We start from the raw sequence: 27,791 nt of genomic DNA on the forward strand, positions 1-27,791 counted from the left end.
ATTTCAACTGTCTGTCCTCTCTCACTGAACTGATGCAATCTCACCAGCCTTTCTCTACCCAGGCATGTGTGTGCTCCCCGTTCATCATTTTTGCAAAGGGGGAAGGTCGTCTTCAGGGCTGAATGGGCCGAGATCCTGAAAAAACCAATATGCTCCTAAACCCCAATATTTTGCACTGAGTTAAATGGTTTGGTCTTTTCGAAAATGCTTCTGCTTAATTAGCAGCAGAAACCTAGAGGGACTTTTCATAGTTGAGCAGCAGCGCTTGACTCAGTTTGTACTTAGCATGTGCAATGTTAGAAATGGAAATGAAGCAGGCTGAATTAGTAGTAGACTTTGGTAAAAAAAAACCAAAAAAAAACAGCATAGCTCATTCTCCCTTGAAAATCTAAGAGGTGAACACATTGCTTAGTTGTTTTATTATTTGCATTTAGAGACATTTTAGAGTAAAAAACTCCTACCTACAAAATATGTTTATGCATACGCTGCTAGAATGATACAAAGATGAAACTGGAAAAAGTCGTCTTTTCAGTTTAGTAAACAGCTTATTTATTCCTTTACAAAATAGGTACAAATACATAAGTATTGTTTTTCACACAAACAGGAAATTTTCAAGATATATACAAGAGTTTACCAAAAATAACGTGGTTCTAATAAACACATAGTTTTGTAAACAATATTTACAAATCATCCTTACACTGAAATGTATTTCCTCCATCTGTTTACACAGGAATATTGTCCTAATATTTTGGCTAAAAAGCTGTAGTAGTAGTTGTTGTTGTTCTAGGAGTAGTAGTAGCAGTAGCAGTAGAAATGCCCTCCTGTGAAACGACCGGAAACCATAGAAATAATTCATAAAATCATCTGAAATCACTACAATAAGTACTGTTGTGCTTGTTTTTAAAACATGGTATTTTAGAGATAAAGTTTATGAAAATGTCTTGAGCATAAAAGCCAATCTAAAAAAAAAGCAGAACAGATCAAATATATTAATTGTTAAAAAATAAGTGTCTTTTGACAGAAAGTGGCAAATACTGTTTCTTTGCTATAATACAATGACAGCTTTCAGTTGTCAGGTAAAATAGATATCAAAAAAGTGCCGTCAAAATTTACAATGCACGACTTTTGCAAATGTCATCCATATTTAAATAAATTTCAAAATGACAAGAAAAGCTGCATAGAGGCCAAAATGTTTAGTTAAATAGCGAAAACAAACAACAACAAAAACCCATAATGAATGCCATTACATAACACATTAAGGAATGGGGGGATGAAAGTAATTATGACGAAAATGCAAGACATGTAAAAAGGACTTTCTGGTCAAATAGTGTTCGTCAGTCAGTGATATTGCAGAAAAGACAACAACAGAAACAAATCAGAGCCGCTTGCTTCAGTTTACCATTAGTTTGTTGCTGTGACATTATATTTTGGATCAAATGTCACACAAATATAAATGTTGTGCACTAAAACATCTCATGGATTAATTTGGCCATTCAATTAATTAAGTGAGGGTGTGGGTTGCTTTGAAATAGTTAAAAAGTGTTTTTGCCAAACATCAGTAATGTACAGAAAGAACTATGAACGTGGATGATAGAGGAATGTCTGTTTTCATTCTCCCATGCCACTGATGCACTCAGAATAACAGCAAAATTGACCTTCATAAACCATTACTGTGGGCATGATACCATAAGACAAATTACAAACAGCTAGTCATAAAACAATGTTCACATTATGTGTTTAAAAAATACTGACTCACTCAACAAGGGAAACCAGTCTGAAACTGGAGTCACATAGTGCCGTATGTGTTTTTTTGTTAAATGACCTTTCAAGAAGGCTCAAGAGGCGTCTCCTTTGTAACAACACTCTACAGAATATACCATCTAAATTTGACTCTTTCAAAGCACATGGTTGTACAAAACATCAGGTTTCATAATATTGACACATGGATTATTCCTTTTCTTACAAAGCTTACATGTGATAAAAATATACATGCTGTAAAATAATTCAAAAAGAACTATTTACACATATAGTAAGGAAATTGAATTTACTGCTGTTATTTGGAATCTGGATGTTTCAGAATCATGAGTTGGTCTAGAAATCTGTAAAGTCCCACTTATTAGGTTCAGCTAGACTACATTCATTGAACTGTGTTCAACAAATAACTCATGGATAATATTGTAGGCTGTATCAATATGCTATTATATTTTCTTAGCCAAGGAAATTTCTACTTTAAGGTGGTTCACTGAAGCTTCTGCCAAGAATGTCAAACAAACATGGAAGAAGGTCTTGGTCAAGTCCTATGACGTAAACACATCATTCCTCTGGCAAATCCAACTTCAGCAATAGGAAATGATGGGGCCCTTAAACTGAATGATCTAACTACACACTGTGAAGCTAAAGGAGAAGACACGGAACACCAGTTTTATTTTTATTTTTTTTTCTGTCTATATCTCTCTCACTTTCTTTCTTGTTATTAAAAGCTACATCAAACATCACACTACAATACATATGGAGACACAGAGCTGAAACATTAGACCTGATCTGAAGGCACGTGGCTGGGAAGGAGGAGGAGGTGGTTGAGGTGGGCGCTGAGTGGAGCAGAGGCTACTTGAGCAGGGCACGGTAAAGGAGGAGCGAGTGGGCGGTCTCTCTCTCCTGCTCCATGTAGAAAATTAAGTCCCTGAGGTTGACACGAGTGATGCGCTGCCGTGTATACTGGCGTGATGAGGTGGATGGGGCGGATGAGCTGGCTGGGGAGCCTGCCGTACTGCCGGAAACCTGGAGACAATGCAGAGGTCGAAAGGTGAAATGAAATAACTCATACGATATGTCGATGCTTTTCATCAAGTGCTATATTATCCATGTAAAAGCCAGGTTCTGCAGTTCTGCAGCAGTAAAACAGTAAAACCCTCATCCAATTTAAGTAAAAGCGCTTCAAGGTCATCTCCTTGTGCAGCCATACACTGTTCCCAGCACTCCTACTACATTTGGATTGCTGTCCTTTTGAACCCTTTTACTTTTGCATTTCAAACATGTATCGAGAGCTAACATCAACTTTTATACCATAATGGTTCAGCTTTCATATTGAGGTTGAGAGCTACATCTCGACAAGGCAAACTTGCTAGATTTTGTTTCTTGTCTCAAGAGGGCACGCAGCATCCTACGGGACTGCACACACCCAGGACACCGGGTGTTTAAGCTGCTGCCGTCTGGCAGGAGGTTCAGGCTGCTGAGGTCCCGAACAAATAGACTCAAGGACAGCTTTTACAACAGGGCAATAGCCCTGATCAATGTAAATAGCTGACCTGACTGGATACCTCCCTGGACTTTTTAGGGGGAGGTAACAATGTTTAAAACGATAACAATAATATTTATATTTATAACAAGGTGCAATAATAATTAATGTGCAATAATAACAGTGTGCAATACACATACACTTATTCTTCTTTTTTATACTAAGTTAATATACTGTGTTGTGTTGTTTGTTACGTTGTGATGTGTCATATCGTGTCGTGTTGTGTTATATGTAGTGCCGACGTAGGACAGTTTTTCCAATTTCATTGTACTACTGTACTATGTATGACTGTGCAATGACAATAAAGAGTTATCTTATCTTATCTTATCTTGTGACTTCTTCCCCTAAAATAAAACTCAAATTGAAAGGTCTCTTTTATGACACAGTGGATCCATGCTTTCTAAACAAATGCAACGTGCATCTTAGAATGTGAGCATTGTAGCAGGCTGACATTATGGCTTAGTCACACTACAGTAAAAACATAACGGTCCCCTTGTAACTAAGAAAAGTTGGTGGTCAATATTGATTTTTTTTTTGTGTGCATTTCATCACCAAAGAGTTTGGATGATCAACTGATTGCCCAGACATTACACATGCAAAACCTTCAAGCTCTGGGCAGCCACTTTGAATTGTGAGGCGACTGCATGGGTCGCCTGGGGGTAGGCAGCCTGTCTCTGAATTATTACAGTCCGACTCAGTCAGACTGCAATTACTTTCAGACAGATTGACAAAGATTTGCAAATAACTGACGTTTAATTTATAAATGCAAACAGATTGCAAATATTTTGCAGTAAATCTGGTTCCATCTGCACTGATAAGCACATCTCATCTGCAATGTGTCTCTTTGCAAAAAAGGGGACTCAACTCAACTGGTTGCCAGCTGGCTGTATTTTTGTTATATTTCTATATAACAAGAAGCTTGCCATGTGCCTATGCCATTCAGCAGATAAAGAGGTTTGCAATTTTGCATTAATTTATCACAGTTAATTGCCATATGGCCACACAGAGACCACGCAATTGCCCACTTGACCCCATTTAATCGCAAACTGATAGGTTGACGACAGATTTACTCAATCGTATTTTACTTTCTGGCAACTCATTTGTGACTTTGTAGGAATCATGCAGCTAAAAAGAGAAGAGAATACTTTTGTTTTTGAATGGCAAATTGTGATAAGTTAAATTGTGGTGTGTAATGATTGATTTTTGATCCCACATTGGTGTCTGTTTGTGTACTTTGGCTATGCAAAGAGAGGGATTGTGGGAATTCAACTAATGCGGCAGCTACATTGCATGTAATGTAGCTGTTGCCATTGGATGGTTGTTTTTTTTTTTTTTCATTTAAAAGGTCAAAAGCATAACAGATGGCCAACTGGTTGAAAGGTTGGCTTGAACAGAATGGGACAGACAGTAAAGTCCACCACAAAGAAGACAAATTGCAAAAAAGACATCAAAGATAGCATATAGCTCAAATATAGACAGTTTTCATTATTTTTGGTTTCACCTCACTGCAAACAAGCTTTTTGTATGGCTTTTTTTTTTTTTTTACAGCTAAGCTAAACTCCCAACTTAACCTAGAGTAGCCCAGTTTACTGGTTGTTCTACGTATTTTTGACACTGTCCCTTGGTGACAGTGCAGCTACAGTTACAACATGTACATATGGGTCTGCAAAGCCCTGTATACCACCTCCTATCAGTGCACCACCATGCTGTGACCTCAACACAAACCCCAAACTCAGTATGACTTTTTTTATTGTTCCTTTTACTAAGAGTTTTTCCCTCACTTTCTTTTCTGTAAGTCTTTGGAACAGTTTCTATAGTAAAACACAAAACTGTTTAGAGTCAAGCAATATGTGGTTTCCATTCAGAAAATAAAGTAATCTTTGTTCAATGGCAAACACATTGACAGTATCAATAGTAAGGAATGTGGCCTCTAAGCAAGTATACACCTCCAATAAAGAAAAATAATCTGTCTCGAAGAGCTGGATGAGATCAAAAGACACACTAATAATGTCCAGATCTTCAGGTGCAGGCAAATGTTCAAAAAAAAATTCTTTAAACTTACAAAACAAAACATTGGCAACATGCACCAAAGGCCACATTTTTGCTCATGTATGTTTTATGGCTCTTTACATTGCCTGGACTATGAACAGATTTTTCCTCTAAATAAACAACTCTGCTGACATAGATCTTAGCTGACGTTCCAGTCTGAAATGGAGACCTTGTTGTTTGTATTTGATCCAGGAAAAAGGAGAACGATAAAAAAACAGGGAGTATATACAGAGGCTGATACAAATCAAGAGATGCATTTACATTTGGAAATGAGAAACACTGGGAAACAAATCCAGCGAGTGCCCACTTTTCACCCAGGCACAGAGAAATAAGACAGACATTTCAGTCAGGAACACCCTCTCATAATTACATTGATTGCACCACTCTGTAAACACAGAGTACAGACAGGCCTTAACTGCAAACATATGATGGGTATGAATTTACAAGAACAAAACCAAAGTCCCTCCAGTACCCACCCCCTCATATGCTTGTGTTTGTGTACAATGTATGATGATGCCTTGTCTCAAATTACCCTTAGAACACATTTTGTCCCTTTTTGGAAGCTGTATGATGATTGAGGCTAGCCAGGCCACTTCTCCTGCCAACTTACCTCAACCACATCTAGGGGCAAGTGGGTACAGCATGCTCCTCAGCACCCTGGGGCACACCAGACCCTCACTTTGGGGAGCAACCCCACTTTAATCAGGTCAATCATAGCTGACCACACGTGAAAGATGGGCCTGCCTACTGCCATGCCAATTACTGCCACTCACAAGTAAGGTTGATGACAGGGCCACAGATTTTACCAATCAAAGCCATCCATCCACCTAGATGGATGGGCAGCACTGGCCACAGGCAGGCAGTCAGTGCTGGGGTGGTGCAGTGGCTAAAGTGGGTGATGGTGGGGTGGAGGGAGGCAGAAAGCACAGACAGATCATGGTCAACAGGTAGTGCACTGCAGATCCCAGAATGCCTTATTCCCTTTGGGGACAAGGGCAGTCGTAAGTGATTGAAATAATACAGGCAGAAAGTCCAGCGCTTATAGAGGAATTCACTCAAAACAGCCTCTCCTCTCCCCTCTGTCTTTATATGCTGTCGTCATAAGGAATGCCAACAACCCAAACAGTGGTATGTTGTTGTCAGTATCTATGGAGACCAATGCCTCTCACCAGTACACACAGGAAATAATGTTGCAGAGGAGGGAGGAGAGGGATGGGCATGGTAAACACCACCGCTAAACAAAGCAGATGGTGGAGTGTCAGTTAGAAAGGGAAGTGAGACATCAATGACTATTCGCTCCTTGTCTAGCAATTACACTGTAATTGTGTTTGAAATTCAATAAAAAAAACAAAATGGTAGACTTTTGTAAGGTCATGGTGGATAAAAAGAAAACGTGAGCAGAGGAAAGAGTACGAGAGCAGAGTCACAAAGACAGACAGAGGAGTACAGCAAAAAGGAAAATCTCAAAATCAGCTTGGCCAAGAAAGATCCATGAGGCAAAAAACAGCATCTGTCATTTTATCTGTGATGGGCACTCGGAGGCATTATGTCATATGACATATCCATCGTACAGAATGCGCAGGGATACTTCGATACATCTCTTCAGACATTTGACTTGTTTGGAGCGGGGGACAGACAGAAAAAACACAGAGAGTGCGGTGGATAGAACCTGAGGAGGGGAGAGCAGAGGCTTTAAAGCTCGTCTGTAATAAGGCCTCTTTTGCTGGCTCTGGTCTTCAGCGACAGTGTGTTGACATACATGACAACGCGCCAATGGTCCAGACACATTATGTTACACTATTTAATTCCCTGTGGTTTCCAGCACATATGCGAATGCACGAAAAAGCAGAAAAAGCAAGTCTAAATGTGCTTTATCTATCTTGCAATTAGCATAACACACTAAGTGGAAAATAATGAGAGAGGCACTGAAGCACAGGACAAGTCCTGCACATTCTTGGGTTGTGACCCTATAATAAGGCAAAAAATTGTTTCAGCAATTTCTTGTGAAGCTAAACTTCAGATTAGATTTATAAATAGAACATGAATGCATACTTTAAATGACTGAAGTAAGATTTACAGAAGTTATTCACAATAAATATGGCCTGATACCAGACAGAATTTTCAACTTGTTACACTCCATTTCCTTCGTAAGTTTGACAGTTCATCCCCTCTAACGGATTTATATGGGAGAGGAGATTTGATTTTCCCTAAACAATGACTAGAGACCACCTGAATCTAACATCGTTTTAAACCAAGAATGGTGCATAGCCACGTCAACACGCTGGTATCACTGTGATTTTAAGAGTGAACTGGAACATATTAAAACTGTTCCACATGTTCCTTCATTTATCTTTTATTTGTTTGTTTAGTAGAGAAACCCACTGTTTCATCTGAGCAGACAGTTTGGCAGAACACACAGATTTCAAGATAATGACAAAGGTAACAACAAATACAAGGCTTGTATTATTTAGTGTTATTATCTTCTTAAGTCCCAATGCAATTATAAAATTATGAGTGAGGACAGATTTCATGAAAATGACAAAGCTGGTGTGTTTGGACATTAATTTTTTTTCTACTTTTATATGTTAATCAGAGATTCGTGGAAAAAAAGAATATTTTACCAGAAAGGACAAAGTCAGCAAATCACAATTTCAGATTATCAGATCATATATGGACTGCAAAACTCACTTTAACTTTGACAGAACTAAAATGAATTCATATTTTGCTAAACTTACTTTCAATTCATATTTCTATTTACACTCTCTGTCTTTCTTAATCTTGCCCTTATTTTTGACTTATTATCTCCAGTTGAACAGTAACAGTAGTGGTGCTTGTATGTGTATGCAATTTACATTCAGTCCTTTACTGTTTAAGGGAAAGGGGGTAGGGTAGCGGTGGTGGTGGGTTTCTTGCTGATCTGTGTCTTTGAACCCTGAGTGGCACCTGTGCCTTGATGCCGAAGCCAATATTGGATTTGGCCCAGGTCACACCTTAGGGCGGTGGGTTAATGGCCCACTTTGCCAGGCACGCAGAGCTGCTCGGCCCTGCACAGTCCAACCTGCTGTCTCAGCACTCCACTCCTCACGGCAGAAGTTGCAGACAGAGGCTGGGTGGTGAGAGAGGGTGTACTGTATGTACCAGTGTGCGACAACACACTAACAATCACGCTGTATTAACTAAAACTGCAACATGGGGAGAAAACACCGCTTAGCTGTCATGCTAAAAGACAAATACTAGACTCTTGGTTAAGAAAAATAGAAGCTGTTCATAATACAACATTTATCTTTTACTTTGGTGGTGAGATAGCTCTTATGTCTAAGCCTCAGGCAATGAGGACATATATAGAACAACAATGATAGACTGCTGATAACATAGACAAATAAGCGAAGCAAAAGCTAAACCAAGTAGTGTTTTAAAGCTAAAAACTGGGCGGAAGTTAACGATAGCTGCTATTTAGTTATGAAAATTTTCTCTTTCATATTTCGGTCACTCTTAAGAGCACAAAGTCATGATTTAGTGCTCCAATTATATTTGCATTAGGTGTTTAGATCCTTTAAATTGGCTTGCAGGTCCTACTCCTGTTGGGCTTCCTCACATGATGAGTACCTGATGTGCTGACAAACTATCATGCATGCTGGTTGACTGAAGGCCTCGCAGATTTGCTGATTGACAAACTGAAGACCTGACTGTTGGGCTGACTGGCTCAGAGCTTGACTGACTCACTGACCGACCGACTCATTTACTGACTGAAGGGCTGACTAACTGACTGCCTGGTTGACTGACTATGTGCCAGGATGCAAAGCTTTCCCACATGTTTTCCTCCATGCTGCATTTCAGTTGGGGAACGCTGCCTCGTCCCTTCAGTGTTTACAGTGTGTAGCCCAGCCGTGGGAGTGCAGCCCCGCTTCATCTCCACACTCGGCCTGAAACGCCTCTTCTCCGGGCGCCATTAATCAGCAACAGAGACTTTCTCTCTCGCCTCTCCCTTTTCTCGCTCTTCTACGCCCACAGACATGCTGGATGAGGCCATTTTGAAAGAGTTAACAGATGTCGGCTGATTTGCCCCAGGCTTTCTGACATTGCCCGAGTGATGTATTTGATGTGGAGTTTATTCAGCTCTAATAAACGTATAAAGAATTAGAATAATAATTCACAGATGTACATACCCAGATTATATGCCGGAGCTCCCCTTTGAAGCAGACAAGGCAGCCAAGATTAACAGAACCAGGGGAAAGGATGAAAAGGGTTTTGGTTCAGTCCACCAATAATCACAGAGGTCAGAATGGACTAATACCACAGCTTTATGTTCATGCACTGACGCAGATGGCCTTTGTTCCTATCAGAGGTTTCTAAATAAGAGGCAGCCAGTGTCGCCATGCTTTCAAAAATGGAGGCGAGTGAAGCCCATTTGCTATATATTTCTTTTCTTGTCACAAACATGTTATTTTTAATTTGTCATTTTGTGAACAGTAAAAAGAAAAACTAAAAGAATAAAGGGTAAAACACAATGGGACAGGAGTGAGGTCTAGCATTCTGATCATGGCAAAAAGGATGAGGGAATTACTTTCAAAACAAACAACTTCCATTTGCTTCACAACTAAACAACAACAAATCTCAAAAATGGCCAGTTGCAGAGCATCTTAATACCCACATAAACCATAAAAACAGCTACACAGCTCCATGGCAATGCATAGCAACCGTGCAGAATTTCAGTCAAGGAGAAAGAAGGCAAAAAAACACCTTATTACTTCTAACTCCTGCAAGCCATTTTGGTCTCCAAAGGTTTTAGAGCGCCGCAGGCCATGTGTCTGCAGTGTTTCGGGAAATGACTTGCCTTCGCACGAACACTGCTATGTTCTGCAGCACTGCTGCCCCCAGCATCCCCGCTCAATTTCTGTTTAACCCTTTCCTGCCTTCCCTCACACTGACTCACTGCAACAGAGAGCTCACACCCAGCACAATACTGTCACATTGTTCAGCCTCCCACAACCAAAGCGAATCAGACCAGCTTTTTCACGAGCTAACACATTAACTCCACGTCTAATTTGGCTACTTAAGCATGTGATGGCTCTTGAATAACACGGTGCAGGAAAGGCATAAGGTTACACGAGGAAGAGAAAGACGAAGTAGAAAAAAAAGTGCTCCATTCCACTTGATCTACTACAATGTGCGACACAGTTTGCACACTTGAGTGTGTATCAACGGTGGATTAAATCTGCAAACTCGTTGACACAACACATAATTAAAACATCTTGCTCGAGGTCAGGAATTTTCTAATTAGTAGTGTACTGACAAAGCTGCAATTCCATCGCCCTGAGTCCACAGGTTACTGCTAAGATGAAAGCCGACCCCGGAGCACTATTCTGCAGGGCTGCTCATACAATTCCTCAGAAGACAGTCACAGGGTCACCAAGCTAAACAGTCTGCTGCACCCGGAACCTTACTTCCAAACAAAGAACTTCAAACTTTCCTGCCTGGAAACACAATCTTGCTTTTGTTTCCCCTCTCTCTTTCTTTTCAACCTGAGAGAAACAAAAGATTTTGTGAAGGCAACTAGAGGAAGAAACCATAACACCGTTTTTAATCTTTTTAATTAAAATGCTCTAAGCCTGGCTAGCTGAACAACTTGTTAAATAGTACAAAGGCTTTATTAGGTGGGGCTTTGTAGCTTAAGTTGGCAACCCCGCTTAGGATTTGGGGGTAATAACATTTGTTCACATATTGCCAATTATTATCTGCTAAATGACAGGAAAGCCATATTGTCCACAACCAGAGTAGTACACCAGCAGAACAGCTAACATAACAAGGATCCAGATGGTGCGTTTGTTGCTGTTGTGATTAATAAATCAGTTTTATTTGTCTGAAGATCATAATCCAACCAATAACCCACCAAGCAATGTGTTCAATGTCTTGCTTCTCTGGCACTTTCTATAGTGAGGCACAAGTGGCTACGAAACTGCTAACAGCCTCCCTGATAACCTGGACAATTAACACAGGCCAAGTATCTTTGGCTACATAAAGTATCAGAAGTAGAACTTTTTCAGCATTAAATATTCAAGGCGTTTCATATATAAAATGAACCCAATTAGAGTTAAAATAGGAGAAGTGTAATGAGTCTCTAGTCAGAATGCTTGTCTTCAGAACTACTCGCTAATGAGCCCTTGTTGGTTTTACACACTTTACTTTCAATGGTGTGGCACTGTCATTTCTGCTGGTTTTTAATTTTTAATTCAAGTTGAATGAGAGGGTGGTGACTGAGTTAATAATCAAGGCACCGGGGTGTTTTGCAGCCGATGGATAGCTGGGAGAAGTTGCCAAATGAGGCTTGTGGTCCACCCTTTGATGTCTTTGCGAAACGTTCCAAATAGGAATAACCAGTTAACAAAAGCCTATCGGTTCAGAATGGTATCAAACATAAATGACCATACTAAGAAGAACGCATCCTGCAAATGGCCTAATTAGGGAAAATGGTACACTAGCAAAATAGCATGGCACTGAATAACACAGAACCCATGCGCAATAACAGACACTGACTCAAGCACAGGATGAGACACGAAAAGCAGCACAACAGTTCCCGCTGCTCGGCAGACATGTGCTGTATCCTGAGCTGTCAGTCTTCACATAAATCCTCATATGAGCAGTGACACATTTCACTTACAAGAAAAGGAACACACCAAGGAGCCACAGTAGAGATGTAGGGTTTTAGAGAGCACATCTATGGCAAAGGTTCGCGCTATGAATCGGCCCTTGATCTTAAATTGACATTAATGGGGCCATTTTTGACATCACTTAGCCATCACAGGCTCGTTCCCGTGCTGCTGACACTGGTCCCCGTGCACCTGATGCAGCGCCTGCTAAGATGAGCAGCAGGAAAATGGCTGTCTGAAGAGCAGGTCTGATTAAAATCCACGCTCTTCAGGGGAAAGAGTGGAGTTTCATGTTTTATATAGATGGCCCAGAAAGATGAACCAAAACTTAAATAGAGTGTCTCTGTGAACATTCGTGACCCCCAGTGTCACTGTTTTTTATCCAAAAAGCTGAAGGGGAGAAGCTGCCAAAGTTTTCTAAGCTATTCTGAAACAAATCTCTTTACCAGTCTGGGGATTTATGGTGTTAAATCAACTTACAGTAAAGTTACAGTAAAATGCCCGACTTATATTGTACTTCTACTAGTTTTTTTGTTAAGCAAAAAAGTCTTTTGACTAACAATATGGTATGTGACACTTGTCGAAATTCAAATCGTATAGAGTAATATGCAATTAATTTAAAAAATCCAGATGTGTGGGAGGCAAACGGGGTAAAAATGGTTGGCAGCTTTGCAAAATTTCAACGCAGTTAAGGAGCTCCTCATTATGGTTCTGTTGGCACTTTTCTGGAGGCCTCATTCCTCCCATCAGATTGCTCTTCCACAGGCCCAGAAGGCTTACTTCCTACCTGCACAGCATTTTGGCAACCTGCTTTATTATACCACATACAACAGCATCCTTTCCCAAGCAGCTGTGTGTATATATGTGTGTATAGTGCTTATCTACATATTGACTTGGTATAAATCCACACTCTTGTCTGCCATAATAATTACACATCTTGTAAAAGAAAGTACTCAATTCTTCCTGCACCTGAGGCGGGCAGCTGCAGGAGCTACCCTTCGGCGCCCAGCAAACACACCTCCGGCGCTGCCTGGTATCCAAACAGCTTCAGCGTGCACCCAAAGCCATTGCCTTCCATGGTGTAATGGCGCCTTTCTATTAGATTCCAAGTGAAGAGAAAATGCCAACGCAAGCACTGGTAAATGTGTTTCTATGTACTGCAGGAACAAAGCAGTTAGGACCGGCTGAACAGGTAATAAAGACAGCAGGGGCCTGTTTTATAGTTGTCAATGAGTCAAGACCACACACGCATAACTGCACATACCTCGATACAAATGTATACGCAAACACACAACAAAGTCATCATGTGTAGTGACAGAGGTCAGCCCAGGAGGTATGTTTGCATTCTGTGGCTCTCTGGACCTTGGTATGTGTATATAAAAAATTTTTCCAAAGGCCAGACAAGCCTTTTAAAGCCAAACCACATCTCATTGCTCAGAAATGCCGTGACATGTAATCAAAATGCTGATGCGGACGATAGGGACCATAGCCAGCTATTCACAACTCCCCCAAAGTTCTATCAGTGGAGGCCGTTCATTAGTCCAACAAATACATAATTTATGCAATCTAAAATATACATGTGATCATGAATCAAAATGGGAATGAGAGGCACAGAAACACTGAAGCTTTCTGATGATGCCAATTCCTTTTTTTTGGAAAAACGAGAAGTGGTCAAATGTTGCCAAACATGCCCAACCATCTTTGTTCTTCTTAGAGGCTAAACCAAAGCCAGCCCTGGCAATATTAAAAGTAGCAGCAATCTATGGTCATTACAACTCTTTTCTTATTCAGACAAGATTGTATTGTATTTGTCTATCGTCTGTGTCGTAGTCAAGTACATTATTAAACTCAGAATAGCCATTGAGCAGCAAATGTGGAATTTACAAGACGTGCATGTAAAACATATTAAGCCAACCTGGGAGACAGTAGGTTAGAGTGAATGACACTTGACACAAAAAAGAAAATGCAAAATCAACAGGAGCAACATATGCCGACATCAAAAACAGTGAAAGAGCCATAAGCCTTTATCCTTTCTTCATTCAGGGCTCATAACATCTATGTGCATGGTGATGTCTGAACTCTGCTGAGATTATTTGTCAAAAATGCCTGAATTTCACAGTTAATTGGCCTCCCTAATTAGCACAGGATGTCTAATTCCCATTGCAGTCAGTGTGCTAAATGGTAAAGCTTTAGCAAGCGGATGCCATTCCTTTTCATTTGAGCAGAGAGACTCCCTGTGCAAACCGAGCTACACTGTACATTACACACTCAATGATCGATTCTAAATCTTAATTAGGGAAACGACAAACAAGCAATGGGACTTAATGAACTGTGTACCTTGTCAAACAGCTGGCTGATTATATTTATTGAGATATATGTTAAATTTAATGATTTGGGCAATTAACTGTTAGACCCCCTCTGTAATCTCTGAGGGACATAAAGAGGCCAGGGAGTTGAGCACAAGGGCCAGAGACCTAATGGAAAGCAGCTGACAAATATTTGTCGTCCCCAGAGCGCTGAAATAGGCATCGGCGACTCAGAAGACCTTGTGCTTCAAAATGAAGATGTCATATACAGGGAGTCAACTCCCTTGTCTGCTTCAATCACTAGTGCTCCTGGTTAACACAGCTCTGATGGTGTAATAAGACATGTTTCAGACACTCCTAGCTTTGCTGGGACCTCAATTCATTTAATGATGTGAGATGTTCTGCACAAACAATACAGAAACATAACAAAAGACATCTGAAAGTGTGCACAGCCTTTATTATCAGTGTCGTTTTTTTCACGGCCATCCATTTCTAACTTTTTTTTCTAAATTGGTCAAATGGAAAGCAGTGAAAAGCGAGGAAAAAAAAATTCAGCTGAGCCGAAAAGTGCGACTTGGATTTAATATTTTATAATTGCCAAGGGACATTCTAAGATCAATGAATTTTTGCCCGGGACACACATCAGAAAGAGATGTACTTCAGTCTTTTTAGGGAACATTGGTCTATTTAATTCCAGTGTCTGATGCATGTGAAATATGCCTTCCATGGCCTCCTTCTTCTTCCCCAGGCACTGCTGCAGGCAGACATTACCACTTTTAATGGGCCGCCATGAGAAGAGGCAAGTCAGCCAATAACCCATCCTCACTAATGGATCGCCTTGTTTGTTCTCTTTTACCATTTTCAGAAGCTAATTTTAGATGTTCTGTTTTCCTGTTAAAATACAAAATAAAGGACACTGTATCACAACAACATTTTAACAAAAACAATGAAACAGATGAAGAACAGCAAGGGAGCTGTAACAGATATGATATTTATGCATGGACATTCTCTGCATGTAAATCATGTGGTTGTTCATCCAGATTATGAAGGGTAGGTATTGTGTAACTGAAAGCCATAACAGGGCCTGTCTCAGAGAGGGGGGTTACAGAAAAAGGTTTCAATGGGTTGCAGTAACAAAGTCAGACTTGACTTATGGTGGGTAGAAAACGGCAGTAGCTTTTAGGAGTGGTAATGATCAGCTGTTTGATCGGTTTAAGCCTGGGACTAAAATATCTGCTTGTCTGGATTTCAATTTTGCCTCAACCTTTAACTTTTTAAATATATCTGAAGCTTCAGTTTTAGTTACAGATGTACACATTTTTTGTAGACCAAGCGTGAATAATATGAATTTACACCTGCTGATACTGATTACTGATATACATAGTGATATACATACTATTATTAGTATGTATATCACTAAGTTAGTAGTTAGGGAATATAATTAACATCAATCCACCTCACAGTTAAGCTGATAAAAGGCACTGAGTCGACATGGCTGGTTAAAATATGCATCAAATATCTATGGTAAAGCTGACGCCCAAGATGTGTTAGGACATGTTTTTGGTTTTGTTTTCAAAATTAGGACAAGTTCAGTTCTGCCTACCTGCTCAACCATTGTGATGTTAATATAATACTGACAATAACCATGATAGGTGAAAATTAAAGACACTGACATTGGCATCATGTTAATAATAGAAAGTAGATAAAATCACATAAATTATAATTTAATTGTTCTTTCTATACTGCTTTCTACAGAAACGTATAAATCCCCGAATAGCATTTTAAGTGTAAAACACACAATAAGGTTGAAAGAAATGGAAGGAGTTCTGTTTAACTCCCTCATGAAGGTTTGTACAATGAAACTTGTTATGTTCATGTTATAAGAATAAAGGCATTTTAAATTATATTTTTAGAAATAGTGACTTGGAGTTCTTAAATATTACCTCGATTAAGAGCAATATATTTTTAATTTTTCTAAAAACATTAGAATAATGTGATATTTGTAGTAAAAATAACATCTATCATGATAGATTATACTAAGCTTAACAATTTCTACCTTTTTAAGCAGTTTATACTATTATTTAAATTTCAAGGGTTCGTTTCCACATACATTCCCACATATATTATTAAATATACAAACAACTGTAAATGTATGTCTGTAGGTTACACAGAAACTATTTCTGGCAGAAAAATAGGAAAGTGCAAACTAGTATAGTTCAACTATTACACAGTGAAGATTGTTCTAAATTATTTAGCACCGACCTATGAGTGGAGAGGAATTGCTTACAGGATGCATGATGTGCACATCCATAAAGTCGTTGTTCTATGCTCTGATCAGGCATTTCTAGCATCCAATTGTAGTTTGCCATCTCCATACATACAGCTACTCTTCCTCCCGTCTTGGCATTCTTCTGCCCTCCTACCAGCATCTTTACTATATTTTTCTTCTTTTTTCCACGGGATCAAACCTAAACCTAGACCGCTGACAATGGAGTGCACATAAAATAACAGTGAATGACAACAAACCTAAATACATAGCAACATTAAAATGCACTCCTCCTTTGTAATGCTAGTGCTGTGCTGCAAAAGGCAATCAGGGTTAAATCTAACAGCATCGCAGGAGGTCCTATAAATAACGACAGTAAGTCACACAAAGGCACAGGAGTTTCTTAAGTGAGCCATAACAAAAAGAACTCTCTATGTATGTCTCTCCAGGGCTCCACCATGTAAGTTTCAGAGGCTCTATGTTGACAACTTTATTAGCAGCTCTTGCGTTCTCGAGTCATTCCATGCCATTCTCACATGTTAAGAATAAGAAACTTGAGGCTCGGAGTTTCCATCTCCTCCAGGATGGAGGAAATATAAGCAGCACAGAATGGCAAAGAGTGATTGAGGCATTTTCACTGCCTATCCCTATGAGTGGTGAAAGCGTAGGATGAGGAGTGTGGGTTTGCACAGTGCGGTATAGCACAGCATGGGGCCCACGATGTTAGGCTGTCCCCACGTCCCTGGCCAGCAGGCTAGCTAGAGAGCCAGCCATTACTGGTCCGCCTCCATAGCAGCGAGGCGGAGGGGGAAAAAAATGCAGCAAATTTCATTCTTCAGAAATTTAATTATATCAAGATTAACAAGGGAGGTAATTAATTTCTTTAAGATGGGTATCTTTTAAGTGCCTGGGGCTCAACTTTGTTGTCAAAACTGTATATTTAACCATTATTTCAGGGCAAAGTTTTAAAGGCAGAAATGAGGGGGATATCTACTTTGGCATGAATATGAATATATAGAAGCTTCTTATCTAAATAAGGAGACTACTGTGTTAAAACTACCATGTACATGTATAGATGTATGCTCTATTTAGGAATCACTAACAAAAAGACATTGGAACTTTATAATTATATTTTCAATGTAAAGTATATTGAGCTAAACCTTTTATTTTTTTAATCAACTGGTTGTAGTTGTAGGGAAAAGAAAAGAAGGTGATACACCCATATGAGTAAGATCTTATATGCCCCCTAAATACGTTCAATATGTTTAAATATGTAGAGGTGTAGAAACAAACAGGAAACAGGCTATTGAGAAATAAAAGTACACTAAAGTTTATTTTAATCCTGCCATCATGTTAAAACAGGATAAGCAACTGCACAAATATTCATAACTATTATCCTAAAGCAAGAGGCCATAAAGAAGATAACAATTTTTGAAGTTTATCAAAATCTTTATTAGAAATTTGTGCTTATTTATCATCTTAGCAGCACTGGTTTCATGTAAGGCAATGATGGTTGGGTAGTCATTTTGCTATTCCGACCCTTTAGTGCTGACTGAGATGTCTCAAAAACTGTTGGTCTGCCATTAAATGCTGGACATGCATATAAAATGCCCAGAGGATTAATCCTAAGACTTTGATGATCTTGACTTTTCTTGAATTTCTAGTTAAACATTTTCATATATAACCATGGTGGGAAAAAGTAGGAACCCGAATTACAACTTTGTGATCCTGTGACCTTTCCTGCAGCACCTCCAGCAGTAAAAGGTTTTACAAAATTTCTCAGTATCTCAATATCTGCTGGATATATACATGTACAAAACTGAGTACAAACATTAGTGGCCCCCAAAGAAGCAGTCCAGAGACTTGGTAACAACAATTTTCATGTGGTGTATATTAAACACGCATGGAAGGTGTATCAAAAAAAAAAAAAATCATCCAATGTCAGAGTTTTTTGAATTCTACAGTTGTTCACCGGTAATGACTGAAACATGTACTATTAAAAGATGGGATTCGTGACTTTCAGGTGTTGCCGGTAGGTTGCATAACAACAGCAGTGCCTGAAGTGACTCCAGACATGCTCGCAAACGTATGTGACAAGTGTGACTATTGTATGGAGGTATGCCATCCCTTGCAAATCGGTCTATTGTTACCTAGAACTAAAATGCTGGACCTCTGACTATGATTTTAAGCATTTCAGGTCAACTGCGTATCTATTGATTACATGAATTTCATGTTTTAATGTTTCACGTTAGCTCACAATGGAACTGAATGGGAGTGGAAAGAAAAGTATTTGATATAATTAAAGCAAAAACCAACAGTTTTGTCTTTCCATGATATAGCTGTATTTTAAATGCTTTAACCCACAGAACATAATGTTAAAATCCTAGTGGATACAACTGTGCTCCGCATTGTGTAGGGGAAAAGAAAGTTGGCTAAGTTCACCGTGTTAAAGCTCTCAAAACGGATGGCATCTGGCCAAAAAACCCCTGTAACCATTTGGAAGACTCAACTCTGTCTCCTTTGTGTCCTCACTAGTAGAAATACTGAATTGCCTTGAGACGTAAAGTCAAACTAACATTAAAATCTTCTTGACATTATGAAACCAATAGCAGCCTCTCCGTGCCCTCTTTAATCATATTTATGTAGTATGTAGAGAAGGGGAGCTCACACAGGAATCCTTATGCTTCACTGCATCCTCACAGAAGTCATGCTAAAGTCGTTGCATTCGTCTCAGATCCCACCCTTACTTGCATTAGAGGTGAAAAAAAAATCTTAGAAATGCAAGAGCTAATCAGGGGTTAATGTCAAGGCTCCCAGTGGATTTAACAACAGGCTCTGTTTGGTTAAGGGCAAAAACAGAGCTCCACAAGAAGGTTAAGTTAGCTGTCTTTTCCATTAAAACCGTCCACTTGGTGTATGACTCGGAGAGGAGCAAAAGGAAGGTACAAAACAGGAGGCAGCTGCTGTGACTACATTATATTTGCTCATTACTGCCCCTGCTCCTTCAACATTAGCAAGTAGCCACGACTTTCCAACCATATACTAACCCCAACAGATTCTGGACAGAGAAGGGAAAAAGATGGAAAGGAAAAAGCGATGAGGAGGAGGAGCAAGTGTTTTCCTTTATGCTGTGCCTTCTACAATCATTCGGTTGGCCTGTCTCCTTCTTAACCAAACAGCCTGGTTGGTCGTAGTCCTCTGAGTCCTTACACACCCCCTCCAGCTCCGGAAGCCTTGTACTCTCAGAGTTTCCTGTTTGTCTGGTTGAAGACCTGGACATTTTACTCCCAGGCGGCACATTGGGAGGGACATTGGAGGAGGAGGAGTAAGCAAAGGAGAAAAGCACAAGAGAGAAGGACAGAGGGGAGGTTGGCGGGCGAAGGCAAAGGGAGAGACACTGAACACTCCCGAGTTGGGATTGATTTACTTCATTAACCGAGATTACAAGTTTAACTTACAAACCAGAGGTCAAAATTTCTCATTAACAAGGGGACCGTGGAGAACCTCGGGGCTTGGAGACCACTCTTATTACTGACTACACATTTCAATCTGTCTTTGATGTTCCATGTCTGCCTTTCAACCCCCTCTTTCCCCCTCCTATTTTTTGGCAGCGAGGTTGATTTTAATTGTAGCTATAGAACAGAGCATAGTTTGCCTGTAAGCCAGCCTCCACATCTGTAGTGAGTGCAGCTTTAGTGATATTGGGTGCAGTCCATAGCTTGGGGCTAATTTTAATGGTCCCCCCCCTCCCTCCTTCATTGGAGACTCAGATTGTTTTCCACGTGATTCCTGTTAATTTAGCTGGAGGAAAGGGCATCAGTTTTCCTTGTGCTTTTCCCCCTCTCTCCCCATGCCTCTCACTCTATTGCCTCACTCCTTCTTTCTGATCTACAGCCTCAAAGAAAGAAGGTGAAATGAATTCAAATGGAAAAATAGACTGTGCTCACTATTAAATCGCTCGCCTACCTTTGTCCCTCGCATTGCGCCTGGTTGAGACAGATAGGAGAAAGCCAGTGTGGCTGTACAAACTGGGGCAATTTAGCTGCTATTGTCGCTTTTACGTCAACAAACAAAGCTCTTCCTTTGATGTGATAAATGGCCTAAGTGCCTGGATGATAACTCAGAGCTCATAAATGTGTCAAGGATGTTTCAAAGCTCTGAGCATGTTTAACACTGCAGGACATTGTGCACTGAGGCACAGTTTACATCGCAGAACCTTTAATGCTAACCTTAGATGTACAGAGGAGCCTCTGCCTCTCATAAGCTAGCAAAACTGCAGCAACTCAGTTCAGACAGGATTCACCATATGAGATGAGAGGAGATCACAACATACAAAAATCAATGGGTGGAAATGAAACAGTAAAGTGTTCAAATCGTATTAAATGTGTTAAAGGACAGAGTACAGAGGGTGTCATGGAATAATCATTATAAACAGAGCTATTTTTGGCTTGTCTGTCTCTCATCCTTTATTCACTGAACTCAAGTCTGTAAAGGATGAGAGACAGACAAGCCAAAAATAGCTCTGTAAAAGCTGTAATATATCTATACCATCTTACCAGCTTTTACATACAATATACAAATGTTGGTGGCTGGAGAAAAGAATTGAATATGGAATAGAGTTGACTTTTGTGTAGGATGCAGTAGTAATGTGTAGAAGTAATGATCCTAAAAGTTAATTCCCTTTCATTCTATACTTGTTAAAGCATTCATGAGGCCAAAGGTCATTTCTCCATACAACTTCAAACACCCTTTGCTAGCACACGTCATCACAAACTCCTAAAACTGGTAGCTCACCCTTGACTTTTGTGTTGAACCTGTGTGTGCAGATAGCTGGGTAAGGGTTGTAGGATCGGAACAATTAAGCTGGAGGCAGAGTTGGAGTATGTGCGCCTGAGCACCCTCTGCCTGTGTGCTGACCCACCACTGGGGCCACAGCAGGCCCTCTTCCAGCAAGCCAGCCAGCAGCTACAGCCATTGGTTCCTTGGAACTAATCCACCCCGAGGAGCCCTGTAAGACCCCCTTTGTTCCCTCCTGCAGACTAGATCAAGCTGGAGACAGACACTCCAGTCTTGACTGGCTATCAATTTCACAGCTTCTAGCGATCTACATCCAGGCACAGGCCCAACTGCGGCCAAGCCGCCATCACATTAAAGGTGATTGAAAGGGGGGATCGGGCTGCGGGGAAAGAAGCAAAATTGTGTCACGTGAATTCCGTCACAGTCCAAACAAGGTGGAAAGGTGGTCTGTTTAGTGAAAAAATAAGCAGGAGTAAAGGAATATAAAAAAAGCGGATTTCAGCAGGAGTTCTGCCTCTCAGTGAACAGAACAGGATCTCAACAAGGCCATTATCTGGCTCCTAATTTGAGCTCTGGCACAGCACTGAAGGGCTGCCTTTGTCTAGGATTAATGCGGAAAGCTCAGGATGCGATGTCAGAGGGAAATAATCAGCGTGGGCCCTTCATAACGTTGGCTGCTTGTGCTCCTGGCCAGGGCCCCCGGCTCATTTTTGTGGAGATGAAATCTATGACAAGCCCCTCAGTGAAGCTAAGAGCAGGCAACAGTCCAGTAACACCCACAGGCCTCCAGGCATCCTGTGACCCCCTTAGAAAAGTCACATTCACTTTGCTCTGGAGAAGGGAAAGAGAACGCCGCAGGCGATTCCAGCCCATGTGAAATGAAGAAATGTGAGGAGGTGAAAACGAAGTGAAAATAAGTTAAGATTCCTCCTCCGCCCCCTCTGCAATCACTCCAGAGGAGGGGCACACTGTGGCTTCACTTTATTATGCCGTATAATTAAACATATACAGGACATTAAAAAAGGGAGAAAAACATAAAAAAGCCAACAACTCTGCCATAATGTATATTCATGTTTATGTTGTGTAACTGCATTTAGGGAAACAGTTTGAAAATTCAGGGTTGGGTTTTTTTTTTTCTAATGCAGCATGAGGTCGGGGGCTAATACCCATCAGGGTAAAACATTCTGAAAGAGGTTGGCACTGTACTCAAGGACCAGAAATAATGCTTTTATTTTGTTATTTATGCTTTTTTACCGTTTGCATTACCATGCTCCTCTGCAGCATATTGCTGCTAAGCGAAGGATGTGAAGATGCAACTCGATAAGCAGGTTATTAAAATGACCAATTGACATTCAAAATTCAGGCTTATTTTAGATTCATCATATTTACAGATGAATATGTGGAATTTAAATATTTCCCAGCTGCGTAAAGGAAAAATATGATTTGGTACAGCAACTAGGCATGACTTCATGTATAACCCTGTGCTACAGAAATGTGACACTAAGGTTGTTGCTTTTGGAACCTGTAACGGAAGAGTTTTCTTTGTAATACCAGAGTTCAGGTTAATTAAAACCATAACAGGCAAGTCACATAGAAGTGTGTCGCTGTGCTGTCTGTACAGTGCAGATATTTCCTTACATCCATCATTTCATCCTTCCTAACTTTGAGTGAAACAGGTTGAGTCTTCAGATGTATCTCTAAACTTAAATCATTCTTACCAGTAGAAGAACACAACTGAGCTCAAAGATAAAGACAGGCATAAATAAGACCAACAAAACTAGTCTGCAAGACAAACCTGCTTCCTGGTATTTCAAGAAAAGTACTGACTCATCACTCTAAAGATTAAGATTTTATCCTCTTTATTTACTCACTCCTTGGACATTTCTTTGTAGGCAATCATCGCTGATCATTTGATGCACGCCACAGGCCCGACTGTTTTTGAAACGCTCCGTTTCATTCATCTGGTAATGAAAATTTGGCCCTCTGCTAAACTGTTCCTCTGCTAAAAAAATGAACTACCTGGCTCAAAATGTTCATAATATGTATTAATTAATTTAAATATGAAATAAAATGAATAACTTTAGTGCAAAATGACAAATAACCCTTTTGGCACCCATATAAACCTCATGTGAATGTCGCACGGTCAATGTGGCTTGTCATTGCTACTCTCGACGCCTGTTGTGTCAGTAGTTCTAAAACCATGCCTGCTTCCAGTGTTGGGAAGGTTACTTTTAAAATGTATTCCACTACAGATTACAGAATACATGCCCCAAAATGTATTTTGTAACGCACTCTGTTACGTTACTCAATGAGACTAACGTATTCTGAATATTTTGGATTACGTAATATTTTATCATGCTTTTACAACTACATGAATGTACTATTGCTGTGTTCTTTTACTATTACAGAAGGCTACTCACCATACCAAAACCAACTAGATTTTTAAATCTTAATATAAATGAGTAACAGTAGGATGGACATTAGGTAAAGCTGCACTTTTTGCAGCGATCTCGTACAGAAAACTATTCCGCGTGTATATAAAATATGTCCGCGTCTCCGAACTGTAGTAAAGGGACCTCTGGCTAATATGTCGGGTTCGTGTTGGGCTCGTAGCCGAAAACTAGCTTTACTTTGTTGTCTGGGTCAACTTTGCTAGCGAGAGACAGAGAGAGGCATTGAAAGGCTGCTCCAACGGAACTTATTGTTTAGGAGAAAAACACGAACACAGTGTACAGTTGAGTCTTAACAGCTTACTTACAGCTGGGCTACGCTGCCCATGAGGCTACATTCTTTAGGGCTATGCCTGTAACACTCTGCCTATTGCCTTCATATTAAAGAATTTTTGAACAATAATTTTAAAAAATATTTTCATTATGCGGGCCGCAAGTAGAGGTGACATAGGCCGCGAGATTGAGACACGGGCATTAGAGCCTCTTAATGTGTGTTTTGTTTGGCTTTCCAGTAGGGCTGCACGATTAATCGTTAGAAAATCGCGATCTCGATTCATACTTATGTGCGATCTCATTTCCAAATGACAACGATTTAAAAAAAAAAAAAAAAAAAAAAAGACGACGACAACGACGATTATACCGCATTTTGATCAGGGACGTACTCTGCATGAAAACAAGTGCTCACTCTTCCTGCTCAACAAATGACAAGGGCGGAGCCTTATACCACGTGATACAGAAGCTGTGCTGTGTGATGCTAAAATCAGCAGGGAAAAAACAACGGAGAGCACGTTGTAGAGCATTTTGCTCTACAAGGGCCTGATATCCACTTATGAGGACATTATACTGCTACTGTTCTATCAACATTTTAAACAAATATCTTCATGTGGCTCTTATTTTTCTTAAAAACAAAAATAAGGTAAAAAAAAAAAAAAATCTTTGTAATTCTTTGTTTTTATATTCATTGGGCCCCAATATGACCAAATATGAAAGAGAAATTAAAAATGCATGCCGTGGAAGAGTTCGGGTCTTATGAGGTTAATGAGAGAAAATAAAACAACTGAATTTTTAAAAATGCTCTTTGTGCTTATAACATATTAAAATTATAAAAACGATAATAAAAGTCTAAAAACAACTGACCAAGAATAGTCACAGGTATCACAGCTGGTTTATTTAACGTTTCCTTTGGTGTGTGAGGAGACGTTGACATGCAGAGTTTAAAACAGTCCTCATTTTGCAGTGGATGACTTTTCAGCTGGAGGAATAAATTCGTGGTACTGCTAACTTTTGCGGCAATCGTTTTACGGGATGTTTTGCAAGTTACCGCATCTTGTTCAACACCCTCCATGTGAAATCCAAATTCCCTCGCTTGTTTGAAACTTCCGCTGTCGCCATATTTTCCCTATCTGGTAGTATATAAAACGCATGCTCAGTGTAGTCTGCCAGGTAGACAATTTTCTGGTTGGATTAATGATGCATTTGAAGTGTGTGGGAGAAAAAAGAACTCACAGTAAATTACATGCAGACAGCTTAATATTGCCATGGCTATTTATACTGGATGGTTACAATAAAGCTATTTTAACAAGCATACATTGAAAAACTCGCAATACATCGAGTATATTCAATGCATCGTCCACCCCTAAACAGAAGGTTGGAAAAACATTGCTTTGATGAATCTTGGTTTTTGCTGTTACATTTGGATGACATGATCAAAATTTGGCTTAACTAAGATGAAAGCATGGATCCATCCTGTCTTGTATCAACAGTTCAGTTTGGTGGTACAATGATGTTGTGGATATTTTCAATGAACACAACTGGGCCCCTTACCACCAACGGAACAACAGTTAAATGCCTGCCTGAATAATCACCACAGTATACCCACCTTTGATGGCTGCTTCCAGCAGGATAACGCATCAAAATTTAGATCATGTCAAACTTTTTTCAGCACAACTGTAGGGTCATAATTTGTATTAGCAGATATGACCATCGCAATGACCGCAAGCTCATTGCACTCAAATGGTCTTCACTGTAGCCAAATTTATTCCAAGAAAGCACTTAGTGGTAAAGTTGAACAAGAGAATTGAGAGTCACATCATAATCTGTTTTTTTCTGGTTATTTTTTTGTTTCTTTCATAACCTGGCCTCATGTCTTGCATAACGTTGAGCAGAGGCTTAAAATTTGCAATAATAAATTTTTTTTTCCATTACCAAGTGCCAAGTTTATGACTACCAAAAAAAAAAAAACTTGACCATTCTCTGAAATGTGAAAAGTATGATTTAACAACAAGATGGTAATTAGATTCAGGAGAATAGACGGCATTAAAAACTGAACACCTAAGATGTGTTCCAGCAATCTGACCAGCAGCCAGTATCAGAAACCACAACATTACCTGCAGTTATCCATTGTTATTCTTATTCACTGTATTGCAGATAAGATATTCAGTGACTCATTTTTACTATCGAGTACTTACCGCAGTTGGGGATGACACGACTATGTAAAATTACCACTGAATACTGCCTACACAAGAAATTTAAACAAAGAAGCAATATTTTGAGGGGAAAACAATGTCTTTGGGTAAAACTCTAATATGTTGAAATGTTTATTGTTATTCAATTCAATTCAATCTTTATTGGCAGACTTCATGTCCATAAAAACAAGACAAGACACAAGAAACACACACACAACTCCACCCCCCCCCCTCCACCCCCCAACACAAGGTATAAACCATTAAATATATATATGTATATAAATAAGTATATAAAGCATTTGTAAAAATATAAAACCATAATATACATAAAACACAATTACTTAAAATAAATCAATAAATACACAAACACTTTAACCAGTGCTTTCTGAGACTGGATGAGTAACGGGAACCACTCACTGTCGGATCTGTAAGTGCTACAATTATACTGTTACTCAAACCATCCAGTCGTTCTCTAAAATTGAACATTAACTTTCTTAAAAGTGCTTTAAAAGTCCAGACACCCACAGCTACAAACATCTGGCTGGCACTACCACTTCTAGGTATCCTGCAAAGGATTCTCATCGCATCATTATATGCAACATGCAGCTTCTGCATGCTACATTGCTTGTAGGATGACCACAAGGGGGCAGTATATAGCGGTGTGCAATACGCTTTAAACAAAGCCACTTTAACTGGAAGTGAACAAAAGCTGAATTTGCGTGCAATAGTATTTGCCTGCACATAGAGCTTACATCGTTGTCTGTATATGTCATCATCATCATTCATTTGCTCAGTAATAAAGTGACCGAGGTATTTCACCTTTTTATGAACTTCAAGAGTTTTTTGTGCCAGTTTAAACAAAGGGAAATTTAGCTGTTTATCCTGCTTGGTTCTACATATCAAAACAGCACTTTTAGCAGCATTGTACTCAATGTCATATTGCACACCATATTCAGTACAGACATTAAGAAGATCCTGTAACCCAGCACTGCTTGGACTAAAAACAACCAGGTCATCTGCATACATAAGATGATTTATCAGTGCTTTACCTAATATACACCCAGTGTTACAGGCTCTCAGCTGTATGGACAAATCATCAACATATAAATTAAATAAAATTGGAGACAAATGGTAAATGGCCTGCATTTGTATAGCGCTTTTCTAGTCCATAGGACCCCAAAGCGCTTTACACTACATTCAGTCATTCACCCATTCACACACACATTCACACACTGGCGATGGCAAGCTACGTTGTAGCCACAGCTGCCCTGGGGCGCACTGACAGAGGCGAGGCTGCCGGACACAGGCGCCACCGGGCCCTCTGACCACCACCAGTAGGCAAACATGGGGTTAGTATCTTGCCCAAGGATATTTGACATGCAGCCCGTAGGCAGCCTGGGATCGAACCACCGACCTTCTGATTAGTGGCTGACCTGCTCTGCCACCTGAGCTACAGACAAAATCCCACCCTGTGTAACACCACTGCTGACACCAAAGGGGGCAGAAATACTGCTTC

General features: G+C 39.9%; 2 protein-coding genes across 3 annotated transcripts in view; both read right to left on the reverse strand.

Annotated features, from left to right (window-relative positions):
• Positions 1-292: 292 nt before the first annotated feature.
• The window catches only part of LOC147338653 (transcription initiation factor TFIID subunit 4), a 107,937-nt gene continuing 80,438 nt past the window's right edge, over positions 293-27,791 (reverse strand). Inside the window, exon 15 of one of the 2 annotated variants that reach the window (XM_086259056.1) lies at positions 293-2,778. In XM_086259056.1, coding sequence (XP_086115182.1) covers positions 2,605-2,778 — 174 coding nt within the window. In that variant the 3' untranslated portion in view covers positions 293-2,604. The remainder of the gene's footprint in view (positions 2,779-27,791) is intronic. The other variant, XM_086259140.1, reaches the window with a different exon arrangement.
• Positions 26,541-27,488, reverse strand: LOC147338654 (uncharacterized). The gene has a single exon (XM_086259401.1). It carries the CDS (start codon positions 27,419-27,421, stop codon positions 26,627-26,629), a length of 795 nt encoding a protein of 264 aa, XP_086115527.1. The 5' UTR covers positions 27,422-27,488; the 3' UTR covers positions 26,541-26,626.

The sequence above is a fragment of the Aulonocara sp. 'chitande type north' Nkhata Bay genome, linkage group LG1 (genome assembly GCF_057382095.1).
Source record: "Aulonocara sp. 'chitande type north' Nkhata Bay isolate Kocher_YH1m ecotype deep benthic linkage group LG1, A_spYH_male_GT1.1, whole genome shotgun sequence".
In the NCBI taxonomy this organism is placed as follows: Eukaryota; Metazoa; Chordata; class Actinopteri; order Cichliformes; family Cichlidae; genus Aulonocara; species Aulonocara sp. 'chitande type north' Nkhata Bay.

Bases quoted from the DNA above. Each gene is read 5' to 3' on its own strand.
- LOC147338654 (XM_086259401.1), bottom strand. From the start codon at position 27,421: ATGCAGGCCATTTACCATTTGTCTCCAATTTTATTTAATTTATATGTT.